Below are 26,757 nucleotides of genomic sequence, written 5' to 3'. Positions count from 1 at the left end.
AGAGCCCAGTACAGCTCCTGGCACACAGCAGGTTTAATAAATGCTGGTTGATGGATTCTTCCCTGTTGGTGAGAATCAAATCCAGAATGGAAATTCTTCTCCTTGGTTCCTCATCCCCATCGTTTTTCTTCTATTCCCACCGACACAACCACCCCGATCCGAATGTTGTCACCTCACTTGATTTTTGTAAACAATCTTCTAATAGATTCTGAACTTATTTTGTGTTAGGGACCCTTTAGCAGTCTGGTGACTTCACAGAATCATGTTTTTAAATGCAGAAAATAAAATACACAGAACTGAAAAGGAAACCGAAAGTTAATGAAAATTAAAACATATTTTTAAATTTTAATTTTTTACAGTTACAATAATATTGTTTTAAGAACAACTTTGAGTAAGTTATTTTGACTATTATAAATGCCCAAATTAACTATAAAGGACATGTGAAGAAAGATGCTATCTGCATCCAGAGAAAGAACTGATAAATAGAAGTATGTATAGAATAATATATATATATACACATATATGTGTATATATGTATGTATGTGTATATGTGTATGTATATATCTACACATATATTTGTGTCTAATGGTAGCCATCTCTAGGGTGGGGGAGGAAAAAAAACTTATATAGTTGTATATTTGAAAAGAATAACAAGTTGTGCACAGTAGGTTTGCAGTTTCATGTACAATCATCTTTTTTATTCTACTATGTTATAGAAATGTTTCTTTTATACCATAAATTAAAAAATGTAATTTTTTCCCATCCAAGTTCATAGACTTCCTGAAATCTATCCATGGACACCAAGTGAAGAACCCCTGTCCTAACTGGTCTCCATTTGATCTCTGGTCTCTTCCCTGTTTCTAGTCTATCCTATATAATGTCTGATTAACCTGCCCTAAATACAGCTGTGGTCCTGTCCATCTAAAACTTTGAAAAACTTCCGTTGCCCATGGAATGAAGTCTACATTCCTGAGTCCAGCATTTGAGACCTTGCATCAGCTTGTGCAAGTCTCTCCATGCTTTTCCTGGAGCAACGAGATAAGATTTGTAAAGTACATAGCACATAGTTGAAGCTACGTACGTGTTAGCTGTTGTTGCTGCTATTTTTCTTCCTCTTCTTCCCAATGTCTGGTCGTAATAATAATAATATCTAGTTGATGAATACAGAGAAACAAAGTCACTTCACCTCTGACTACCTCAGTTTCTTCCTCTGTAAAATGGAGATAATAGCACCTACCTCCAATGATTATTATGAAGACAAAATGAGATAACATTTGTGAAGTGCTTTACAGACTTTTATGTGTTAAATAAATGCTAGCTATCATTGTTATTGTTATTATTCTTACTGCATGAACGGAGGTAAAGTGAAGTCAGCAGAACCAGGAAAACAATATGCATAACGACTACAATAATGTAAATGGAAAGAACAACCACAAAATAAAGTAAGAGATTATATAAGATTCTTCAAATTGCAAATTTATAATAACCAAATGACCCCAAAGAAGACAGAGAAGACATCTTCCCTCACTTCTTTGCAGAGGTGGGAGACCATGGATGTGGAATACTGCATAAATATTAGACTTTGGGGTAGCTAGGGGGCTCAGTGGATAGAGCACCAGCCCTCAAGTCAAGAGGACCTGAGTTCAAATCTGGCCTCACATACTTGCTAGCTGTGTGACCCTGGGCAAGTCACTTAACCCTGATTGCCTCAAAAAAAAATGTTAGACTTTTCTATAGGTTGGTTAGTTGTGTGGAATTTTTTTCTTCCTCTTTTAAATTTTTTTTATTGTAAGAAATTCTTCCCTTATTTGGACGTTAAATTTATCTCTCTTCATCTTCCACTCATTGGCACAAGTGATTTCCTTTGGTACCAAGCAAAATATGTGTAATTTCTCTTTCACATGACTCCTCTGGATACTTTTACCTTCTTCCTACCATTCCAGCCTTGATTCTCTGTTCGAGTAAAAAAAAAAATCTGCTTTCTATTCCCCACACATGAGATTTATTCCTTCCCACCTCTAACTCTGCTCCCATATGTGGAATGCCCCTTCCCATGCCATTTTCCTCCTCCAGAACACCACACAATTCACCTCCTCTGTGAAATCTTCTCTGACTGATATCAGCCCACCTCTAATTTCCCCACTTCCTCTGGCCTCCCTGCAGGTGTATGTAGCACCATACAGTCCCTTGTATATCTTTTTAAAGTGTTCTTATATCACATGTGTTTGTCCAGTGTCTCCCACTAGACTGTAAGTTCCTTGAGGACAGGGACTATGTCCTCAGCATCTCTTTATAGCACCTAGTCTTTTCACATTAAAAAAAAATCCTACTGACATACTTTCAGCAGGGAACATGTTTTGACTTATTTCCCCAGTAGTAGTGAAAGTAGCATCCAATTGAGAGCAGGAATGAGCTTTAGAGGACACCCAGTACAACCATCTCATTTGAAAAAGTTATTGATGTATTTTGCTTTTATGTAACCTTTATTACTGAATACGTCCTTCCTTCCTCTCCTACCAAGTGAACCATCCCGTGTAACAAAGAATTTTTTTAAAAGAAAGGAGGAAAAAAACAATTTCAGCAAAACCAACACATTAACTGAGTCTGACAGTGAATGCAGTATTCCATACCCATAAACCCCCACTTCTGCAAAGAAGGGAAGAAGGTATATTTTTCAGCTCTTTTCTAGGGTCAAGCTTCTCAGTTATTTTAATGATACAACTGAACCCTCTCATTTCACAGACAAAGAAACTGAGGCCTAGAGAGGTGAATTGATTTACTCAAAGGTTCCCAAGTTAGTGGTAAAAACAGATCTTAATCCCAGATGTAGTGTTCTTTCCACTATATCCAACTTCCTGTCTAACCTTCCACACACTCACTCTCTAGCCCACTCTTATCTGGGACAGTAACATGCACATACAAAAGGCTAGTTAGTGATATTGAATAAATACTGTTCACTGAGAAAAGCCAGGAGAATCATTTCTATAATAGCCACAATATTGTAAAAGCTTTGAAAGCTTTAATAACTTTGATCAACGCATTGACCAGCCATTATTCCAGAGGAGTCATGACAACTGCTGCCCGCCTCCTGACAGAAGTGATGGACTCTGGTTATACTTAGAGACATATAGTATTTTTTGGATGTGAACAATGGGGGAATTTGTTTTGCTTGACTATGCATATTTATTACAAGAGCTATGTTTTTCTTTTTTATTTGGGAGAGAGAGGAGTGAGAGGAGAAGAAGGTGGATTTTGGTCAATTAAAAAATAAAATTGAGTAAAAAACCAAATATTTTGTACTGACTACAGTACTACTTTGTTCAACATAGCAGAAAGACAACGGCTAATGAGTATAGGAAAAATAAACATGTGTCACTTTGTAACATAGATTTAACTGCTGTATACCTCTCGTTATATGAAACATTATATGGGACAGTTGAGTGGATTGTGGATAGAGTGCTGGCTCTGGAGTCAGGAGGACCCGAGTTCAAATGCAGCCTCAGAGAGCAGTGAGTCATTGAACCTTGTTTGCCTCAGTTTCCTCTTCTGGAAAATGACAAATGGGAAGCCACACCACTATCTTTGCCAAGAAGACCCCAAATGGGGTCACTAAGAGTTGGACGTAACTAGTTGACAACACAGCAAATACCTCTCGTAACTAACTCTCTTAAAACAGACCATTTCTGGTTGTTGTCTGCTCCTACACTCATCATTGGGACAAAGCTGTATCTTAGGATTTTTCATATCCTGTGACTTTGTATTTTACATTAGTAGGTCAGGGTGTGTGCTTTTGCCCCAAGAGTGGTTTTGTGAAAGTTGTGTGAGATGAATAAGAATTTTACAAAGGAGAAAGGAAGGAGGATTTACAGAATTACAGGAAACAGATTAAGGATGCAGACAGGATAGTGATGTAGGATGATGTGGAGGAGAAGTGGGGCACAGAACTAGAGGCCCCTGAGGTCAAGAAAAAATATAAGATTCTCCAAAGCTTTAATTTTAGATAGGGCTTTATGAATTGCAAAGCACTTTCTTCACCACAACCCTGTGAGGCAGGTAGGGCAAGCTTCATCAGCCCTCCCTCATGAAGGGAGGAGAAAACTCCAGAAAGGTGACTTGCCCAGGCCACATAACAATTTAATGGCAAAGCCAGAAGTAGAACTTGGGTCTCTTGAGAAGCAGCAGAGAGTAGAGGAAAGAACTCTGGAGCTTTGAGTCCAAAGACTAACTCTGTCACTCACTAGCCAGTTGTATGACCTTGGACAAATTACCTCTCTGAGCCTCAGTTTCCCCATCTGTAAAATGAAGAGGTTAGACTAAAGCATCTCTAAAGCCCCCACCTCTAAAGTTTCCAGATGTTCTGCCAGAGGTCATGCTGGCCTCCTGAACTCTGACCCTGGCTTTTGCTTTCTACACCTGGCTTCCAGTTGCCTGATGCTCCCATCATCCCCAAACCTCCTGCCTCTTTGTTGATCAGCAGACAGTCAGGTTTGTCCCTAAGTTTTCTTCTCAGCGTTCCACACCTGCTCTTTCAGCCTGGCTTGGTTTCCTCAGTTCACATCTCTCTTCCCTCCACATCCCCATTTTCTCTCTCCTTTCTCAGTCCTCTCAGCTACTGTCCTATGTGTTTATGGGTGTGCGTGAGTCCTTTCCTACCTTGTGCCATGGCTGATGCTTCTCTCTGCTCTGCTGCCTGCACAACAGCTGGATGGACTGGAGCTTCAGGGAAGCTGTGCCCGGAATTTTGACCTCACCTTCCATTCAATCAACTCCAGAAGGTGCTGGGGGCGGGCCTAGCAAGGATGTTTCCTCCTGGTTACAGGGCAGATCACAACTGGTTTTCTCAGTTCACCTCGGGTTTTTCTTGGCAGGGTTGCTTGGCTTAGCAGGAGGTGTAGAGACCAATGAGCTGTGAGGACCAAGTGTCATGTGGGCCTTTGATAAATATTAAACAATACTACTATTTCTCAGAAGGTGTATTCAGCCCCAGTGCCAGGTAGAAAGGCGACAGCAGTAGGAGAGTAACAAAGAAAAGGATCACAAGACCTAGGAGCTCAAGGCCTCGCTGACCGCCATCTTGTGTCCGGTCAAGAATCCTCTCAATGAATTCTCAACAAGTGTCATCCATCTGCTTCTTAAAGATCCCCACTGAGGAGGAACCCACTCTCTCCCAAGGCAGCCCATTCCATTTTGAGATAGCTCTGTTAGGAAGGGCTTTTTTTTTTCTTACATTGTGTCGAGATCTACATCCACGCAACATCCATCGCTGGTCCTAGTCTAGTTCTGCCCTGTGGGATCATTTGGAACAAATCTTGTCCTTCTACATGGTAGCCCTTCAAATACTTGAAGGCTGTTATCCTGTCTCTTTTGTGTTTTCTCTTCAATAGGTTAAACTTTCCCAGTTCCTCCAACTGATCCTTGTAAGGTGTATTCTTTCATCCTCTAGCCAGACTGGTCACCCTCTTGTGGAAATGCTCTAGCTTGTCTAGGTCTTTCTTAAAATTATGTGTTTTTCCTAAAATATTGAAAACAATACTGGAGATATGGCACAATCAGGGTAGAATATAGTGGGACTATGACTTCCCTCAGTTTAGATATTCTGCATCCCTCAGTGCAGCCTGGAATAGCATTAGCTTTTTTGGTTGCCATATCACACCATTGATTTATATTGAGTGTGCAATCCACCAAGACCCTCAGCTCTTTTTCATAGGAATTGTTTTTTAGCCACACCTCCAATGGGAAAGGGGAGCTTCTTTATTGGAAGGAATAAATATCGGAATATCAGGGCCAAACTTAACAATTTGGTCACCCTCTTAGAACATGGCAAAAAAGGAGATGTCTAGTCCTTAGTTCTGCCTGATGGTCAAGACAAGTGGAGCCTTGGGGTGAGACATGGTTGAGGTACTCACCCTCAGCCAGTCTACTCTGCTCAGAACTTAGTATGATACTGAATAGATATCCCAACGGTACCCTTTCTCTATATCAAGTGCCAATAAAATCCAGCCTGCTCTAATATGAGAAAACATTTCTTTTAACACTTATTCAGTGGTTTTCAGTTGTGTCCAACTCTTTGTGACTCCATTTGGGTTTTTCTTGGCAAAGATACTAAAATGGTTTGCCATTTCCTTCTCTAGCTCATTTTCTTTATTTTTTTTTTAAATTTCTTTCTTTCTTTCTTTTTTTTTTTTTAGTGAGGCAATTGGGGTTAAGTGACTTGCCCAAGGTCACACAGCTAGTAGTGTCAAGTGTTTGGTCTGAGGCCAGATTTGAACTCAGGTCCTCCTGACTTCAGGGCCGGTGCTCTATCCACTGTGCCACCTAGCTGCCCCCTAGCTCATTTTCCAGATGAAGAAACTGAGGCAAACAAGGTTAAGTGACTTGCTCAGAGTCACACAGCTAGTAAATGTCTGAGGTCAGATTTGAACTCAGGAAGATGAGTCCTCCTGACTCCAGACCTGGCACTCTATCTGCTGCGCCACCTAGCTGCCCTTCTTTGCAATACTGCCCTGCATCAAATTTGATAAAACCAGAGAAATTTACAAAGTAAATATATTAAAGCAAGAGGAAATATAGGATGGTTCTTTGCAAATGTGGGGGTCTATGGGTGTGGAACATTGCATATGATGTTAGACTTTTTTGATATATTCATTAGTTCTGCTGAAAAGAGGGAAACTCTTTTTTTAGACTGTTATAAGAAATGGCTCTTTGGGAAGGGATTTATTTCTTAAATCAAAAAACAAAGAAAAGCAATAAAACTTAAGAAAAAAAGTCCCGTGGTGGTGTGTAGGCCTGTCCTATGACTGATGGAGTGAAAGAAAGGTCAGTATGATTTGAGGGTCATTACATGGATGGCTATTATACCTGAAATTGGAATTGCTTCTTTAGCTTGACGTTGAAAAGAGTACATAAAGTGTACTGGAAAGTTAATTAATAATAATAATAATAGCTAGCATTCATATAGTGCCTACTGCATGCCAGCTACTATGATAAATGCTTTGCAAATATTATAGTATTTGATCCTTGTAACAACCCTGGGAGGTAGATGTTGTTATTATTATTATTATTATTATCCCCCTGACCTGAATCCCATATCTAACGCTCTCTGTCTGTGTGGCCCTGGGCAAGTCATTTAACCTCTCTGTGACATAAAATGGAGCTGATAATATCAGCACTGCCTTCCTCACAGAATTGTAAACTTTAAAACCCTACATAAATGTAACTTGCAATTACTAGTTAATTATTAGCTGGCATAGGAAAGCGGAGCCAGGTGAGGTATCACAGTGAGTGGGGGAACAGAAAATTTAAGAGGTGGTGGCACCAAGAGATAAGCTTCCTACTTCTTAATTTTCCACAGGTCCAGCTCTGGAAAATATTGAGGCATCATTGGGGGTAGCTAACAGGTATTGCCACAACCAGAACCATAAGTAGGGCAGAGTGACCAGACCTTTGCTCGAGGGCCCTGACTTCTGGGGTTGTACTTCTTCAAGCTGATTTAAGGAGGGTGGAGTGAAGTGTCCCATCTATATTGTGCCTATTTGAGAAGTTGGCACATATTCCCATTAGCTTGAAATTTTATATGTCATCCTCTTGGCACTGAGGATCTCCTTTCTATTACTTGATTGGAGAATTAAATAATGTGCTATTGAGATTCAAATTGTTAACACCCTCTACTGGAGAGTGGAACCAGCTGGTGTTTGGTTTGTAAATCCAATTCTCACCCCTAACTGAATTTTTCCTGAGAGCAAGAATTCCTAGTTATAGTTCTGCCCAAATCCCTCTCCCCTTCAAGAAGTCTGACAATGTATGCCATGTTGTAAGAGGCTTTTTCGACTGAAAATGACTAACCTCTTTTTTCCCTTCCAACCCAAGGGTGCTGCCCTGTGCTCTGCTCTGTCTTCCAAACAGAGAAGAGATAAGAAGGCGTGATAGCATTCTTTTGGTTCTCTTTGGCAGACCAGCACAAAGTCAGCCAATAATTTAAGTGCCTGCTACGTGTCAGGCACTGTACCAAGTGCTGTTGTTTGTCCTTTGTTCTCAAAAAGGAACATGACATCGGGAAGGTGATGCCATGACTTGCAAGTGAATTGGATATAAGTGACGGAGGGCTGTGCAAAGTCACCAGCCTCACTTTCTCCTCTGGAGCCATCAGATCAGGATGACTGGAGATGGCCCCTGCTAAGTGCTAGGGATATAAAGAAAGCCAAAAGACAGTCCCCGACCTCAGGGAATTTACAGTCTAATGAGAGAGACAACATGCAAATAACTATATTCACATAAGCAATGTACGGGATAAATTGGAGATAACCAATTAGAACTGGAAGCCACTAGAATTAAGGGGGATCGGGAAAGTCTTCTTGTAGAAGGTGGGATTTAAGCTGGGATTTTTAGCCAGAGAAGCCAGAAGGCAGAGGAAAGGAGGGAGAGCATTCCAGCAGAGGAGTGGTTCCTCTAACAAGGTTGTGCTAACTCTAGAGGTGATGAGCTTCCCCTCCCCAAGCTCTTCGGGCATAGGCTAGGTGACCACTTATTGGGTTTATTACGGTGAGGATTCCTTTTGCATATGGCAGCTAAGCGGCACACTGGATAGAGCGCTGGGCTTGGAATTAGGAAGACCTGAGTTCAAATCAAGCCGCAGACACTTACTAGCCGGGTGACCTTGGGTAAATCTCTTTAACCTCTTGTCTGCCTCAGTTTCCTTATCTGTAAAATGGATGCAATAATAACACCTGTCTCCCAGGGGTGTTGGAAGAATCAAGTGAGATAATTATTGTAAAGTATCTAGCACATAGTAAGTGGTATCTATACATATATATGTTAATTGTTATTAATTATCATTAATTACTATGAGTGGAGCTAGATGGCCTCAAATCCCTTCCAACTGTCAGATTCTGTGATTTTGTGATTATGACTATATCCTCTCAAGAGTCCCAGCCAAACAAGTCATCTTGGAGGCAGCCTTGGTCACTGCAACTCAATTCCTTGGAGGCTACAAGGGGTGACTCCAACCCAGTAGATTCCTATTAAAAATAGTCCCTGTCACCAATTAATAATAACAACAATAATAATAATGGCATTTATATAGAGCCTTAAATTTTGCAAAGCACTTTATAAACAAAATCTCATTTTATCCTCACAACTAAAATGGTACCATTTTCCCCATGGGGAAACTGAGGCTGAGAGAGATTAAGTGCCTTGCCCAGAATCACAGAGCTAATAGGCATCTGAGGCTGTATTTGAACTCAGTTGTCCCTAACTCCAGGTCCAGCAGTCTTTCCACTATACCATCTAGCCACCCTTCACTGAGATATGATCAAGTACTGTCTTTTGTTGACTTAGCAAGGTGCCAGTGGTTGGGTCTACCATCTCAATGGGAAGGGGTTTCTCAAATACCCCCTCTCTCCGACAACGGCTTACTGCCCTGCACTTTCATCAAGATGAAGCGATCAAGGGAACGAGGATACTGGTTCTGGAGTCGGAGAATCTGGGTTTAAGTCTCACCTCTGATGTTTATAGCCTGGGTGACTTTGGGCAAATGACTTAACCATCCTGGGTCCCAGATCTCTTCTAGCTCTGAATCTATGTGCTTAGAATCTCTCCTGAATCTTGGGGTCAGGGTCTTCATACAACTCCCTTAATCAGTCCCTGATTTGTTGTCTCCCCATTGGATTGTGAACTTTTTTTGGCAGCTAGACGGTGCAGTGGATGCAGCACTTGGCCTGAGTTTCAGACCCTGAGTTCAAATCTAGCCTCAGACTCTTAAGAGCTGTGTGATCCTGGGCAATTCCTCATTTGTAAAATGGAAATAATAATAGCACTTATCTCCCAAAGTTGTTGTAAGGATGAAATGAGATAATTGCATAGGACCTGGTATATAGTAAGCACTATATAAACATTAGTTATTGTTACTATAATTATTATTATTATTTTAATATCTCTAGCTTTTAGGACAGTATCTGGCACATAGTAGGTGCTTAATAAATGTTGATTGATTAGTCAGCCCCTTCCATATGGACCTCTATATGGGTTGCCAGACCCCTTGAAATGACTTGGCCACTTCCCAGGGGTCCACTGTTGACAAATGAAAGGGTCATGCCTGTTCTTGTTATTGAGGCAACTTGATGGTTCTGCTAACACAATGGCCCATTCGATTTTCTTTTTTGGTGACACGTGAACTGAGATCACTTCATCTATCCTTAGCTGGTGGCCTTAGAAAACAGTACAAGATGATCCTGTAGGCTTAGGTGTGTAAAAACAGAGAACTGGAGCCTGGGTAACTGAGAAGGGAAGGGAGGGAGCTGCCACACCTAGGCCAAATTTGGGCCAAGAGAAGAATAATACCAAAAGGAACTCCTTTAGGCTGTGCATGTTTGACTTTCATAAAAGCAGAGGATCCAACTTGGCACAAAAAAAAAGTGGAAACCACAAATGCACATAAAACATATTTACCCAGCCAAGAAAATAAGTATAGTTTGCATGTCTAGGGGCTTAATGAAAGGCAGGCAATGGGCCTAATGAGCCATTTTAATTTATTCTGCTTTTCATTTGTCTTATTTTTTAGTTAGAGTCTCATGACAAGCAATTAATTTGGGGTTTGGAGGGTGCCTTTGATGATCTTAGTAGATGCTAGCCCAGTGAGTGGAAAATAACTAGGTTAAGATGTTCTAGGGACCAGATCACATCACCTAAGTGAGGCTGTATCTGCTAAGTCCTATGGGGAATGGATTCTTGACCCATTCCAGAGTCTCTCCCTTTCTTAATACTTTAGTTTCTTTTTTTAATATACATTTTTATTGATATCAGTGGTTTTTAGGTGGTGCAGTGGTAGACAGAGTGCAAGGCCTGTACTCAGGAAGACTCATCTTCCTGACTTCAAATCTGGCCTCAGATACTTGTAGGACTTCCCTGGGAAAGCCACTTAACCCTGTTTGCCTCAGTTTCCTCAACTGTAAAATGAGCTGGTAAAGAAAATGGCAAACTACTCCAGTATCTTTACCAAGGAAAACCTCAAATTTGTCATGAAGAGTTGGATACAACTGAAAAATTACTAAACTGTGGTTTTTACCTCACCCAGATTTTTCCCCATTTTCCTTCCTTTGCCTCCTCCCAGAGAACTGGTATTCAATAGAGTCTGACTCTTCATGATCCCATTTGGGGTTTTCTTGGCAAACATACTGGAGTGGTTTGCCATTTCCTTCTCCAGTTCATTTTAAGATGAGGAAACTGAGGCAAAAGAGGGTTGAGTGACTTGCCCAGGGTCACCCAGCTGATAAGTGTCTGAGGCCAGATTTGAACTCAGGTCTTCCTGACTCTAGGCCCAGTGCTCTATCCACTGTACCATCTAGCTGAGAGAGAGAGAGAGAGAGAGAGAGAGAGAGAGAGAGAGAGAGAGAGAGAAATATTGATTGAGATTGAGATTTTTCCCCTCTCTTATGCAGAGAAAAGCTCCTATAACAAACAATAAGAAGGGAAAAAAAGCAGTTTAGCAACACTAATATCACTTGAGTCTGACGGTATATGTAATGCTTGCAAGAGGTTTTTTTCTATGGAAAATGACTAACTTCTTTCTTCCCCCTTACATTTGACCTTCCATGTACCATATCTACTACTCAAAGGTACCTGCCTTCACTGGTGGAGTAGATCAATAGTTGCTCATTACCCTTTAAGTGCGACGATTCCTTTTTACATCCCAAAAAAGTCATAAACCACCCTCCCCACCTCAAAGAATAGTTATACTATTAATGTTCATTAACAGTACATTTAATGACAAAAAGAGAATATGAATTTATATGTAATTAATCATAGCAGGATCTATACGCGTGAATGGTTGAAACAGGAGGTACGTTTGTTTATTCACACATTACCTGTGGCCCACATCCTCATTACTCAAATTTTGGGTTTATACCGACTGGCTCTATTCTCTATGACTGACTCCAAAAGTTCATTTTTCTTTGGTTCCTATGCTGCTGACTTTGCACAGCCCTCCCTCATGCAAAATCAAAGTCAATCGCAAGTCATGTCATCAATCTCCCTGACGTCATGGTCCTCTTTGAGAACAAAGGACAAACCATAACCTGTGAGTAGTCCAAGCTGCCTGAATGGTGACCCAGCTGGCCAGTTCCAGGTGGACAACTCAGCTCCTCTTCTCCCCCTTCTTCCCCTCTCCCCTATCCCCTCTTCCCCTCTCCTCTCCCCTTTCTCTCCTCTTTCCTCTTCCCTTGCCTGAGGGTGCTCTGGCACAAAGGAAGGTAAATTTTGATGGCTGAAAGCTACCTAGTTAACTTGGGGTTTGCTGCCTGGATTTCTTTCTCAAAGCCTTGAAGACACAGTGAATTCACTGTGGATCTCATAGATTGGACAACAATAGGTCCCTGCCCAAGCACCACTTAATGGTAGTTTTTTGGGCCTTCCTGGCTCAGAGTGAATGTAAATTGTAATAGTTTCTCTTTTGGCCAGCAACCCAGAGGGTCTTCCCCTCCCAGTTTAATTTTTTTTATTATTATTAAAGGGGCCATCCCTTGATTCATTCCTTTAAAAAGCCTATTCACTGATTGGGTATTGCCTCACTCAAAGTGAAAACCTAAAAGACCTTAGTTTAAAAGGGCCAAGGTCTCCCACTACATCCTGGGCCATCTCCAGTTGTCCTGATCAATATTTGGCCACTGGACCCAGATGACTGTGGAGGAGAAAGTGAGACTGGTGACTTTGCACAACTTTCCCTCACTTAAATCCAGTTCATTTGCAAGTCATGTCATCATCTCCCTGGTGTCATAGTCCTCTTCGAGAATGAAGGCCAAATCACAACCACAACCCAGAGAACTATCCCTTATAATAAATAAATATTTTTAAAGAGGAAGAATAGAAAACTTTTGCAGCAAAACTAATAAACATCAAAAAATTTGACATACTATGCACCATTGCATGCTTGTGGACCCCCATCCTCTGAAAAGGAGCAAGGGGGATGTGTCTTCTTACATCTCTTCTTTTGAGTCAAGCTTTATCATTTTCTATCATTCAGTTTCAATTGTTTTGTGATAGTTCTTTCCATTTATATTTTTGTAGTTGTTGTGTATATCATAATAGGTCTGCTTACTTCACTTTATGTCAGTTCCTGTAAGTCTTTACCATGTTTCTCTATATTCATCAGATTTGTCTTTTCTTATAGCATAGTAATATTCCATCACATTCACATACCACAGTTTGTTTGGGCATTCATCAATTGATGGGCATCTTTATTTTCAATTCTCTGCTATAAATATATAGGTATATATGGAGTCTTTCTTTATGTCAGTGATCTCTTGGGATATGTACTTAGCAGTAAAATCTCTGGATCAAAGGGTATGTGGACATTTTATTCACTTGATTTGCATAATTCCAAATTGCTTTCCAGAATGGTTATGCTGACTTAGGAACACTAATCAGTGCAGTGACCAACCTCTATTTCAGAGGAGTCATGATGAAACCTGTTACCTATCTCCTAATAGAGAGGTGATAGACTCAGGGTGAAGATTGAGACTATTTTGGGGGGGCAGACATGGCTATTGCAGGAATTTGTTTTTGCTCAACTATGCATATTTGTAACAGGGATTTTGTTTTTCTTGCTTTCTAAATGAGGGAGGAGACATTGAGAATAAGAAAAGGAAGATTTTTGTTTGGAAAAATGAAATTTAATTAAAAAAGAAAAGTCATGATACTCTAATCAATCAAGACTAGACTTGAAAAATTAGATTGTTCATCAAAAGTGTGTTTAATATCCAATATGATGTTTGGTAATGATGAATTAAAGTATGTGTCTCAAAATCTTATGAACCGATGTCAAATCATATAAAACAAGTGACTGCAGCAAGGGACATGTGCATATTAAAAGTTTTCTTAATGTAAAATGTTGGAACATTTATTGTAGAATAAATTAAGTTTAAAAAAAAAGAGAAAACCAGAATGTTTACACCTATTCATAGCTCCACTAATAAAGCATTAGAGTGCTTACCTTTCTACACTTCTCCCTGACCCCAATATTGACTATTCCTGTCATTTGTCATCTTTGCCAATTTATGTGGTGAGGGGTGAAACTTCAGTGTTGGGTTTTTTTCTTATGACTCACCATTTCTTTTATTTGAACAGGATAGTGAATAATCATACCCTGGCTAAGAAAAATGGCAGTTTAGAGTTTAAACAAGTCCTCTCCTGAAGCACCTATTTTGAAGGCTTAGGAATAGTAGACTTAGCCACTGCATCTTTGGGTTTGGCTGCCTTAGAATAGGGTGAGCTCAGCAGGTTTGGGGTCAGTGGGCTTAGTAGCCTTGGAATCACTGAGCTTCCTGACTTTAGAATCAGACTTGGTAATTTTGGCTTCAGACTTAGTGGCCTTGGGATCAGACTTGGTGGTTCTGGAGACCTTGATGTCAGACTTGGTGGCCTTGAAGAACTTGGTACCAAACTAGGTGGCCTTGGGGCCAGATTTGGTAGCCTTGGCATCAAACTTGGTGGCCATGGGGTCAGTAGGCTTTATACTCTTGGGGCCAGTTAGCTTGGAAACCTTCAGGTCTGTGGGCTTGGTAAGTTTAGGGTCAGTGGTTCTAGTAACTTTAGAATCAGGCTTAATGATGTTGGGGTCTGGGCATTTAGTGCCAATTTTGGGTCCTGGACATTTGGTGGCAATGTTGGGGCTAGTGCATCTGGCATTTGCCTTAGCCTCTCAACCTGGTGATCCTGGGCCTGAAGAGCTTGGACTTGGAGACCTTGGTGCGCAGAGTCTTGATGGCCTGTGCTCATGCTTCGATGACTTCAGCAGCTAGGTGGCATAGTGGATAGAACACTGTGTCTGAAGTCAGGAAGACCTGAGTTCAAGTGCCACAGCAGACACTTACTAGCTGTGTGATCCTGGGCAAGTCACTTAGCCTCTATCTGCCTCAGTTTCCTCATCTGTAAAATGAAGATCATATGTCTGCTTCCCAGAGTTGTTGTGAAGATCACATCAAATGAGGTAATGTTTGTAAAGCACTTGGTACCGTGCCTGGCACATAGTAAACTCTATATAAATGTTAGCTATCATCATTATCATTATTGATATTGTTGTTGGCATTCATCTTCTTCAATCACTTCCTGTGTTTCTTGGGAAAGTGCCTATTTCTTACAAACTTTAAAAAAAAAAAGGTTAACCCCTTTCAGAGACTTCTATCTCTGTGACCTGGATTTCTTGGTGCCATTCCTGTGCCATTTTTGTGATTGGTGATAGATGGTATGGTTCGTAAATATAGCCATCATTACACCACTTTCTGTGCTAATAGGCACTCCATGGAAAGAAGAGGGGAAGAGAGGAGTGGAAGAGAGGAAAAGTAAGAGGGGGAAAGAGGAAGAGGGAGGGAGAGAGAGAGAAAAAAAGAGGGAAAAAGAGGAAGGGAGAGAGGGAGGGGGAGAGATTGGGGGAGACAGAGAGAGGGAGGGGGAGAGACAGAGAGACAGAGAAAGAGAGAGAAGAGAGAGAATGAGAGCGGGAAAGAGAAGAGAGGGAGGGGAAGAAGAGAGATATCAAGTTTTTTATGTGAATTTCCTCTTATTATTAGTGATTTTAAACATCCTTTTATATGGTTGTTAATAATTTGCATTTTTTTTGAGATCTTTCAATCATTTGTCTATTGGGGATTGGCTTCTTAATATTATCCCTAAAATTTATCATGGAGCCAAATACGCAAATATTCACCTTTCACCTCAGAGGCCTCTGGTTCTAGCCCAGGCCTGAGAATTGTGGATATGTACCAGACTGAGACAGACTTCCTGGCGTCTTAGTCAGACTCAAGGGAGCCCATTGCTTTCTCCTTTGGCTCTCCTGCCAATTTCCTAGTACTCTTTCTGAGTACTTTCATCCATTAAAGCAGAAAGAAACAGTAGAGATAAAACCAACTTAAAGAAAGCTTTGCCTTGGTCATGTGAGTGACAAGATGGTGGTCTAGACATTTTTTTAAGAGCTCTATAACCTCTCAGGTTTCTACAAAACAGAAATTGTGTGCCAAAGATAAAACAAACATCAGCTATTTCCATGGTCTAGGACATCCAGAATCCAAAAGAAAGTTTAAAAAAATCCCAAAACCCAAGAAATGATGTTCACTGACACTGAGCTTATTCACTACCCCTCCTCCACCTCTCATGCTACTGGCAGCAAGGCTGTGCTAGCAGACCCAAGGACCCAAAATAGGCTTACATCAAAACACACTCCTATACCCCATTCTCTCCTCTCCATTTCCAGTATCGTGGAAATCTTGGTTCCAGGCTGTGGATTGTTCAGACCTTGATAGCCAGCTTGGATACAGCCCTTCAGGAGCAAAAGTTTGCCTGGGCTATAACCCAGACGCATCAGTGCAGCAAAGCTCTGAACTGCTGGTGCTGAGGAGAACAGGCTTTGAACTGCCAGTTCTGGGCCAGAAAACAGATGCAGAGGGAATAGAACAAGTTACCAGGATAGGATACTCTGAGTGTGGGGAGCTGTACAGTACTCTACCAAGACTAAAGGAAAGAACACAGCATAAAGCTGGGACTAGTTCTAACCACCCAAAAGTCAATTGTGGCAAAGACCTAGGCTGGTGAACCATGAATTGCCAAGTATGTGAGGAGGTTGAGATGCTTTGAGATCCAGCCTCCAAGGAAACCACAATCAGAGGGGATGGAGTCAGGAAATGAGTGATGAGGAAAATAAAGGGGAAGAAAAGACTGAAAGCATCAAAGATTTCAGGGAAGAAGAAATCTCAAAGACCTTGAATATAAGCTGATAAGTCAACAAGAAAAACAATGACAATGAAAGAAAATATGGCCTCCAGATCTAGCAAACAAGTTCAGGCATCTATGAATAAAACAAGGAAAATGATCCAACACTTGATGAGACAGAGAACCTTGAGGAATTTGAGGAGAACATGGCATCACAACATGCTCTTCCTGAGTTGTTTAAAACAGAAATGAGAATTATTAAAGCAGAATTTATGTCCTGTGTAGTAAAAATAATGAACAGAATAGAAGAACTTGAATCTGCAATGGCAAGCCTCACCAAAGAAACAAAAGGGAGAATAATAGATTGGGAGTGCAAATACACAGATGTGAAAAACAATCTAGTAGAAGAAAAGCAAAAAACAGCGACATTAAAGAAAGCTTGGCAAGGCCCTCAGCTAAGCAAAATCACTCTAAGGCCATTTAAGGATGAAAATAGGACAATAAAGAGGATAAAAAATGGAACCAATTTGTCAAAATTATTTATAACAAATTGCTTTCTCCATCAAAGACAGTGGAATGATCATACTTACACCCTAACACCATTGTCCTAGATGTGATTATAGAGGAGGTAGAAATGGCACACAAAGGGAGATGGGGAGGCACCGATGATAGGTGAAAGATATAAGCTGCAACAAAAATCCATGAGGAACTCTTGAAAATAGCAACAATGATGTCATTAAGGAATTGTATAAGAAGAAAAGGGCTAGTCATGTTTTGAGACTGTAGAATGACAGTCAGAGGGTTCCACTGGTATTTTTGTAATGTCAGGAAAGCCTCCAGTATATTAGATGCATTCCCTGTGCTGAACTTACAAGAGAACTTGGACAAGATTCTTACAGGATGGGCTGTTTCAGAAGTGAAACTTGTGAAGTAGAGCCCAGGTCAGATGGTTTCAGAGAGGTTGATGAAAATTTTCTATGCCTTCACGAATGGATAGAGTTAGCACAGGCAGAAACTTTGACTAATACTGGGCACTTGATTGAGAAGAGTTAGCTTGGAGGATTCTGGGTGGTTATATTTGGACTGAATGCAAGGAAGGAAAAAAGCATTTTTTAAGTGCCGGGCACTTTCCAAATAATGTTATCTCACTTGATCCTCTCAACTCTACTGGAGATAGGTGCTGTTATTGTCTCCATTTTACATTTGAGGAAACTGAATCAGACAGGAGGTAAGTTGCTTGCCCCAAGATCACACAGCCAGTAAATGTCTGAGGTAGGATTTGAACTTAGGTCTTCCTGACTCCAGGTTCAGCACTCTATCCCCTAATCTGCCTCAATGGCTCTGAGGGAGCAGAAGATCCATGTTAGCAACACACCAGAATACAAAGAAAGAAATGATCACTGCATCCTACAAGTATGACAAGAGAGTTGGATCAAAGAAGAACAGAGAATGATGGGTGAAAAAAATGTCCTATAATTTTTTTAAAAAGTGATTGATTTACTGAGGACCCTGGAGAAAGCTGGTACCATGGGTTTTTATATCACTATAGACACTCAGATCAGTATAAAAACAAAACAACAACAACAAACCCAAAACTGGATGAAACCACTCCTCCTTCTGCCATTAGCTTGTGTGCTTCATTCTCCCTAACATCTTCTTGGCCACTGATTGACTCATTGTGTGATGTTAGGCATATCTGTTCTCCATTCTGAGCCTCACCTTGCCCATCTGTAAAATGAATGGCCTGTCTAGTCTTTAAGGTCCTCCCTCTCTCTCTCTCTCTCCACCTCTCTCGGGACTGGGGATACAAGGACAAAATTGAAACAGTTCTTGCCCTCAAGGAGTTTACATTCTATCTGACGAAATAACACCCATGCATATAAATAAATGCAAAATGCATACAAAGTAAAGACAAAGTAATTTTGGGAAAAGAACTAAAGATTCTAAGAGGGAATCTTGAGTGAGGAACAGCAAGAAGGTCATTTTGGTTAGATGAAAGTGTTTTGAGGGGTATGTAGCATAATAAATCTGAAAAGCCATTCTGAAGCCTGATTTTCTAGAGTTTTGATGGGCAAGGAAGCATAGTGGAGTGGATAAAGAATTACACTTCGAATCAAGACATCTGGGTTTGAATCCTAGCCCTGACATACTTTCTAGCTATTTGACCTTAGATTGGTGACTTCCTCTAGGCAGTAAGTCTCGATGGTAGAATTAAAATTTCTTGAGGACTGACAATATTTGTTTTGGTTTTGGTATGCCCTGTGGGCAGCTAGGTGGCAAGTGGATAGAGCACTGGAGCTGGAGTCATGTAGACTCTTCTGCCTGAGTTCATATCTGGCCTCAGGTACTTACTAGCTATTTGACCCTGGGCAAGTCACTGAACCCTGTTTGCCTCAGTCTCCTCATCTCTAAAATGAGCTGGAGAAGGAAATAGCAAACCACTCCAGTTATGTTTGCCAAGAAAACCTCAGATGGGGTCATGACTGACAATAACAACAAAATCTTCTGCACCTGACATGGAGCCCTACATGGGTCAATTTTCTTTTGGCCTCTTCATTGGAGCAATTAGGGGATTAAATAGAATTAAATAGAATCATATATTTAGAGCTAGAAGGGACCTCAGAAGCCTTTGACCCTTTTATTTTACAGATGAGGAAACTAAGTCCAGGGAGGTCAGGAGGAGGAAGTTGGCTTAAAGTGACAACAATTTTCAGCACCAATAGCTTATTAAAATGGGTCAGGTTGGAGTTGTTTTAATTTCATACTATATGTTCTCATTTTGATTCATCTAAATTTGGCATTGATTTTGATAAAATGCTTTCTTTGACAAGTTGGTAGTCTGTTCACCAGAAAGGTGAGTTGAAAATGAATGCCACATCATCAATCGGTTATTTTCTAATTGTTAAGATATGATCCATTTAATTTTTTTTAGTGATGTAATTTGGCACTCCCTATGTTCAGTGTCTTCCAAATCCCTTCTTGAAAAAGTATTTATGACACACATAGGCATGAAATTTCTGTGTTGCCTATAAGCCTTTGGTTTCTTTTATTCTTAATCTTGATTCAAATTTTCCAGTATTTTTCACCATCCTCCCTTATTGCCCATCTTTCATTGAAGTCACTGAGTATTAAACTACATGTTCATTTAATTTATAGAGTCCTATCAAGGACTTCAGACTTTCTCTCCTTCCATATCTCCAGTAGATGTTGGTGTATGAGCCCTATTCAGATACCATAATTTAGTTAGTCATTTCCAGTTATTTAACATACAGGGGTTTACATTTTTTCTTATTGTAAATAAAGCATCATGAATATTTTTTGTATTAACAGTTCCTTTTTTCCTCCTTTTCATGACACTATTAAGATACAATCCTAGCACTGGAATCTCTGAGTAAGAAGGTATATTTAGTTTTGTAACTTTCATTGCATATTGCTCAATTATTCTCCAAAAAGTCTTAAGTCTGTCTTTAGTCCCTTTAACAATAAAATAGAGTGCCTATATCTCCAAAAGTCCACCAATATTATAATTTCTTTGCTAATTTTGACCATTTAGTAAGGGTAAGGTGACATCAAACATTTCATGATATGCATTTCTCTGATCATAAAGGAATTTTAGCATCTTTTCACATGTTTATCAAACATTTATATTTTCTCCTTTTTAGAATTGTCTCCATAGTTTCCCTGTGGAGTGTGTATTTCTTTTATAGCTATGTATCAGTTCCTTATGAATTCTGGATGGTTGACCTTTGTCTGATGTATTTACTTCAAATATTCATTTCCAGTTGATTTCTTTTTTTATTTTAGAAGCTTCATATTTTATTGTGAAAATCCTTTTATCATATGTGATCAAACTCATTGATTTTGTCTCCAATAATTTCCTCAATTCACAAATACATATTAAACACTTAACTATGTCCCAAGCACTAGGCTAGAGGCTGGGGATACAAGTACAGTGAATAAGACAAATCCCCCTCATAAAGAGCTTGCATTCTATTTGGGGAGACAATGAGTACATGTATTAATTATATTATATATACAAATATAGCATAAATATAAAAGACATACATACAAATATATGCAAATATTCAAAGTAATTAAATATAAGATAGCGAGGAAGGGCACTAGTAGTCGTAGGAATCAGGAAGGCTTCATACATAAAAGGATGAATTTCCTCTTTTTTAAAAAAAATTATTTATTTTTAGTTTTCAACATTCCCTTTTATAAGATTTTGAGTTCTAAATTTTCTCCCCCCTCCCCAAGACTACGTGTCATTCGATACAGGCTATACATGTATAATCATATTAAACATATTTCCACATTAGTCATATTGTAAAGAAGAATTAGAACCAAAGGGGAAAACCAGGAGAAAGAAAAAGAGAGCTAGAGAGAGAGGGAGAAAATAGTATGCTTCGACTCCATTCAGACTTCATAGTTCTTTCTCTGGATGTGGATAGCATTTTCCATCATGAGTCTTTTGGAATTGTCTTAGATCATTGTATTGCTGAGAAGAGCTAAGTCTATTAAAGTTGGTCATTATACAATGTTGCTGTTACTGTATACAATATTTTCCTGGTTCTGCTCACTTCACTCAGCATCATGAACTTCCTCTTGAAGGAAGAGAGAAACTCTAAGGTGATAGGAAGGAGAGAGTGCATTCCTGGTATGTGGAATAACTAAGGCACAAAGATGGGAGATATAGTGTTAGGATCCATTACAAAAAACAACCAACCCTGTCTTTCCATAATTGGGAAAAAACCCCAGAGTATTCCTTTCTCTTTCAATTTTCTCCTGATTTTTTTTACATTTAGATCATTGGTGAAGGTAAAATTTATTGTAGTCTATGACACTTCTTTTTTGTCACTTGGCTATCTAATCTTGTCAACAGGTTTTTTTTTTAAATACTAATCCCATTCTCCACAGTTTTTCGACATGGGATTGTGAAATACTAACCTCAGTCTTCCCTTCTATTGAGCCATTTCTTCATCTTTTCTAGTATCTCTTTTATAATATACAGTCATAGTTATGTGTAGTGCATTTTAAATTCTGGTAGGGCAGGTTCTCCTTCACTTATCTTTTCATTATTATTATTATTATTATTATTGACATGGATGTAAAAAAGCACGATGTTTGCTAGAATGAGATGGAAGCCAAATAAGACTGGGTAACCTGCTGAGAAACCTAAAGAGAGAGTGATCCCATTTACTTGAGGAGAGGGAGAAATGGTTAGGGGTGATGGCTTTAGTATTCCTGACTTGTCCTTCAAATAGGTAGATATAAAGAGTCTGCTCAAAGTACTGGGGGATAGTGAGAGTGAAGGCGTTGGGCTGGAAGTCGGCAAAAGGAAAACAGAAGACAAAGCAGTCCAGGTGGGCCAGATTGAAGACTGTCTTCAAGAGGAATGGGATGGATCAAGATTGGCCAGGTAGGTCGGAACCTGATTATGAAGAGTATTTAAAGTTTATTAGGTAGGCAATGGGGAGCTGGTGAAGGTTTTTGAGTAGAGGAATGACACAGTGTGGAGGATGGATTAAATAGGGCATAGCCTAGAGGCAGGAAGGGCTACCCACCTCACAATAATTGTAAGAATTAAAGAAATGGGAGCAGCTAGGTGGCTCAGTGGAGTCAGGAGGACCTGAGTTCAAATCCAGCCTCAGACACTTGACACCGTGCTGCTGTGTGACCCTGGGCAAGTCACTTAACCCGATTGCCTCGCTGCCCCGCCCCCAGAAAAAAAGAATTACATGAAATGATAAATTGTGGGTACTTTGAAAAGCATTACATAAAAATAAAGTGTTATTGAGCAGCTAGGTGACGCATTGGATAGAGCACTGGGCTTGGAATCAAGAAGACTCATCCTCCTGAGTTCAAATCTGGCCACAGACACTTACTGGTTGTGTGACCCTGGATAAGTCATTTGTTTGACTCAGTTCCTTATCTGTAAAATGAGCTGGAGAAGGAAATGGCAAATCACTCTAATAGTTTTGCCAAGAAAACCTAAATGGGGACTCAAAAAGTCGGACACGATTAAAACAACAAAAAGGATTATTATTGTTATACTATAACTAAGTGAAAGACAGCATGGCATGGTGGACTGAGGGCTTACTTGGAGTATAGAATGTGGGTTCAAGTCTTCCATGTGACACCTACTAGCTGTGAGGTCCCCAAAAGTTACTTCACTTTTCCTTATATGACAATCTATTAAGACCATAAAGTGTAGAAATCTACCAATGCTGGCCTGCATTAGTAGGGGGGATTTCCTCATTGAGAAATATACATACTGAGGAGTATACAAATTAGTGTATTCCAGTCTGTCTAATAACAATGAGTTTTGGCCAGAGACAAGGGGAGTCAAAAAGCTACTGAGGACCCAGCCTTTTGGAGTCAAAGCAAGCTTCTGAGTTTCCCTAACAAATAGGTGAGGTGACCTAAAGATGGCTCCTGATCCTCCCTTCAGAGGTTAGCCACCCTTGATGTACCTAAAGCTGTGACTTAACCTTGCAGAAATGCAAAGAAGATTCTTAATAGAGACAGGCGTGCCCAGTTCACTGGGTGAAATGCATTGGGTGTGCTGGTTCCTCCTGCCCACTGTCTGCCAAGAACAATGGCACAGAATGCGCAGCAGCTAAGAGAGCCACAGGCGCTGATGGCGGAGGGAGAGAAGAACAGGAAACAAAAGAAACTGGAGAGAGGGAGGAGGGAGAAGGGAGGAATTATTTAAAAGGTAAAAAAAATACAAGGAGAACATGGCAGTGGGGGAGCAGAACATACAGAAAAAAGTAGAAAATGCAGACTAACAAAAAAGCAAGAAGTATAGACTGCAGGATGAAAGGAGAGGGGAAAGAAAAGAATCTAAAGAAAAACAGAGATGTGAAAACATAGGAGGAAAAGGGTCAGGATAATATCAATGAAATGATGGAAGAGAATGAATAGGGAGAGAAGTGAGTTGGTCAGAGAGTACAGGACTGACTTTGAACCTTCAAGATCACTCAGTCCAATCCCCTTATTTTTTAGATGTGGAATTTGAGCTCCAAAGAGGTTAGTTAAAGTGTCAATGGCACACAGGTGGCAAAGGTGTGATCCAAACACAGGATCCCAGACTCTCAAATTTAGTGTTCTCCCTTTTTTTGCCTCAACTTTTTTATTTAATTATTTTTAACATATATTTTTAAAACCCTGAGTTCCAAATTCTCTCCCTTTCTCCCTCCCCACCCCCATTCATTGAGAAGGCAAGCAATTCTATATAGGTTATATATGTGTAGTCATGCAAAATATATCCGTAATAGTCATGTTGGGAAAGAAAACAAACAAAAAACAAAACTCAAGAAAAATAAAGTGAAAAAAAAAAATTTGCTTCAATCTGTATTCAGTCCATCAGTTCTTTCTCTGGGGATAGATAGCATTTTTTATCCTAAATCCTTCAGTGTTGTCATGGATCATTGCATTGCTGAGAAAAATTGAGTGTTCTCTTACACTACCAACATGTCTTTCTTCAACAAGGCAGAGAGAGAAAGAGCTGGCTACAGGAAAAGAAAAGTGAGGGCTACCTGGATAAAAGAGATTGCTAGGGGTAGAGACTGGATCATGATTTTACTGGTATAGGAAACTCACAAATGAGACAACTCCCTTAAACAACGCAGAAGGTACTTTCAAATTTCGGAGCGTTGCTCTAGAGTGATACTTGCCCAGGGTCACACAGCCAGTATGTGTCAGAAGCAAGACGTACTTGCTCAGAGGCCAGATCTTTATCCACTAAGCCATGATGATAGCGAAGTGCCCATAAAACAAACGATAGTTCACTTTCTCCCTAACCATCACTATCACCAGGTAACATTTCTTACTCTGGGAGACCAGGACGAGTGCTAGCAATTCAATCCTTTTGTGTGCAGAAAGAAGAGTCCCCCTCTGTTTATCTCCAGTGTTTTCTCTTCCACCTAGTCACGTGCCAGGTTCCAGGAGAGACTATGCCCCTACCTGCCCATTGCCAAGGGTAGAGCTCTTCTGCTCAGCACCTTCGGGCTCATCACCATTGCAACCCAGGGGCACCAGCTCTGCTGGGAAGGTAGAGGCCAGGACCAGATACTGCAGCCCTGGGCTGTGTGCCTGCCCTGCATGGGCTTTGTTCTAGTCTAGAGGCTGAGTTGAATTAAAGTGAAACAAAACGTAGACCTTATCTCCCAGGAGTCAGGAAGCAGAAGGGAGATTTTTAAGAAGTTAATTCTACTTCAGTCAATGGAGGTGAGGAGTGAGGGGGCTGAAGGAGAGGTGATTGTTTTTTCTGTTTTTTTGTTCTTGAGAGAGTAGGAGATGAGTAGGGAGGGGCAGGTGAGGTGGTTGGCAATGGCCCCCAAATGATCAGCCAATAGCAACAGGCGAGACATCAGCACACACGGGAAAACATTTGGATTATAAATAAATAAGTCTTTATTGCCCACTCCCAAGGGGGCAGAGTGTGTAGCAGGAATCTCATTCCATGCCTGAGAAAAGAGAGCAGAGAGAAGGCAGGGTGGGGCCGGGGGAGACAGACAAAAGGGAGCCTGAGCCCTGAGAAGGGGGCTCAGGATGAGCTGGCTGAGGCTACAAAGATGTCCTTGTAGCCTTTGATCTCCTTGACCTCCTCGCAGCTGACCAGCGCTTGAAGTTGCCTGGATCCCTCTTTGGTGGGGAGCAGGTCTACCTCTGCTTGGATGGTGTCTCCAGACTGTATGGTACCCAGGCTAGAAATCAGGAAGGGAAGCAGAGACTGCCAGTTAGTGTATTTAAAAAAATATCGCTCTCCACTGCTAGTGTCTTCCCTCCGGGATTACCTCTTATTTACTCTCTATAGATATTCCTTGTATATAGTTGTTTGAATGTTATCTTGCGCATTAGATTGTAAGCTCCTTGGGACAGAGATTGTTTTTGCCTTTTTTTTTTTTTTTTTTTTGGTCCTCCTCAACTTAGCACAGTGCCTGACTAAGCACCTGATAAACACGTGTTGACTTATTTTATTTTTTCCAATGAGTAAGTATTTGTTTTCTCTCTCGTCCTCTTCCCTCCCAGTTGCTATCTCAAAGACAGGTATGGTATGTAGCTTCCCCCTCTCCCAGGGTAGGAGAACCTCATCAGCTCCACCTGAGGTCTACTGACATTCTCAGATGCTGAGACTGAAAACGAAGCAGTGAGGGGAGGAGCATTCCAGAAAGAGACCAAATGCTAAAATGCATCTTCCATTTAAGAGCCCCCCAAAAAAATCCCAGTGCGGAACCCAAGGAAAGAGCCTAAGATTTAAGTCTGGAAGAGTCCTTGGGGACCACCGAGCCTGCTGCTTTCTTTTTACACATGAGGAAAGTGAAGTCCACACAGGTCCTACAGCTGATAAGAAGCAAAGCTGGGATTTGAACCCAAGTCCTCTGACCAAAAATCCTGGATTTCATTAAACTGTAAACTCCTTAAGAGCAGGGAATGTCTTTTGAGTCTTTTTGTATTAAGAGCCTGGCACTTACTTACTAGCTGTGTGACCCTGGGCAAGTCACTTAACCCCAATTGCCTAAAAAAAATTTTTTTTTAAAAAGAGCCTGGCACATAGTTGGCACTTAATAAATGTTTATTGATTGATTTATTGTTCTTTCCCTTTTAACCCACTGCCTCGCAAAAGAGACCCAGCTGGCTCCATGCCCGGCTTTACTTACTTAATTGTCATCTGTCCTTCGATCAAGCCACTCCCTTCCAGCACCAATACACAGTTCTGAAGTGGTTCATTCTGAGTATTGGTGAAGCTGATGGAGACGCTTAGTTTCTTGTCTACCACCGCCTGCCCAAAAACCTATAGAAGGAGAATTTGGAACTGTTTGTGGTCATTATCTCTTATTGCAAATCTTATACCTACATACCATCCACCCCCCCCTCACTTGCACACCTTGCAACATCCAGGCCCTGTTGTTTAGAAGAATAAATATTGACTTTAGGGAAAATCTGGAGCTGAGTGAAACTTTTTTGTATTTAGGGTAAATAAATGTGCTGTCTTTGGGGTATAAAAATAATGCTGTGGGCCTACCACCAGTAGGACATGTGCTTCTAGTTATTTTT

General features: G+C 40.6%; 2 protein-coding genes and 1 pseudogene across 3 annotated transcripts in view; all 3 read right to left on the bottom strand.

The window, feature by feature from the left end:
- TGM5 (transglutaminase 5) overlaps positions 1–4,806 on the bottom strand; it is a 53,487-nt gene extending 48,681 nt beyond the window's left edge. Inside the window, exon 1 of one of the 2 annotated variants that reach the window (XM_027870022.1) lies at positions 4,654–4,806. In XM_027870022.1, the coding sequence (XP_027725823.1) occupies positions 4,654–4,663 (10 nt within the window). In that variant the 5' untranslated portion in view covers positions 4,664–4,806. Of the gene's footprint in view, positions 1–1,081; positions 1,135–4,653 lie in introns of those variants that run through there. The other variant, XM_027870023.1, reaches the window with a different exon arrangement.
- A 9,381-nt stretch (positions 4,807–14,187) lies between these two features.
- Positions 14,188–15,255, bottom strand: LOC114048838 (annotated as a pseudogene).
- Positions 15,256–25,117: 9,862 nt separating this feature from the next.
- The window catches only part of TGM7 (transglutaminase 7), a 46,876-nt gene continuing 45,236 nt past the window's right edge, over positions 25,118–26,757 (bottom strand). Inside the window, exons 12-13 of the mRNA XM_027870066.1 lie at positions 26,361–26,494; positions 25,118–25,406 (exon numbers count right to left, since the gene is read on the bottom strand). Of these exons, the coding sequence (XP_027725867.1) occupies positions 25,247–25,406; positions 26,361–26,494 (294 nt within the window). The 3' untranslated portion in view covers positions 25,118–25,246. The remainder of the gene's footprint in view (positions 25,407–26,360; positions 26,495–26,757) is intronic.

This window comes from Vombatus ursinus, unplaced genomic scaffold (assembly GCF_900497805.2).
Source record: "Vombatus ursinus unplaced genomic scaffold, bare-nosed wombat genome assembly UNPS02014794.1, whole genome shotgun sequence".
NCBI classification, from domain to species: Eukaryota; Metazoa; Chordata; class Mammalia; order Diprotodontia; family Vombatidae; genus Vombatus; species Vombatus ursinus.
This window is presented reverse-complemented; position numbering and strand designations above follow the sequence as displayed.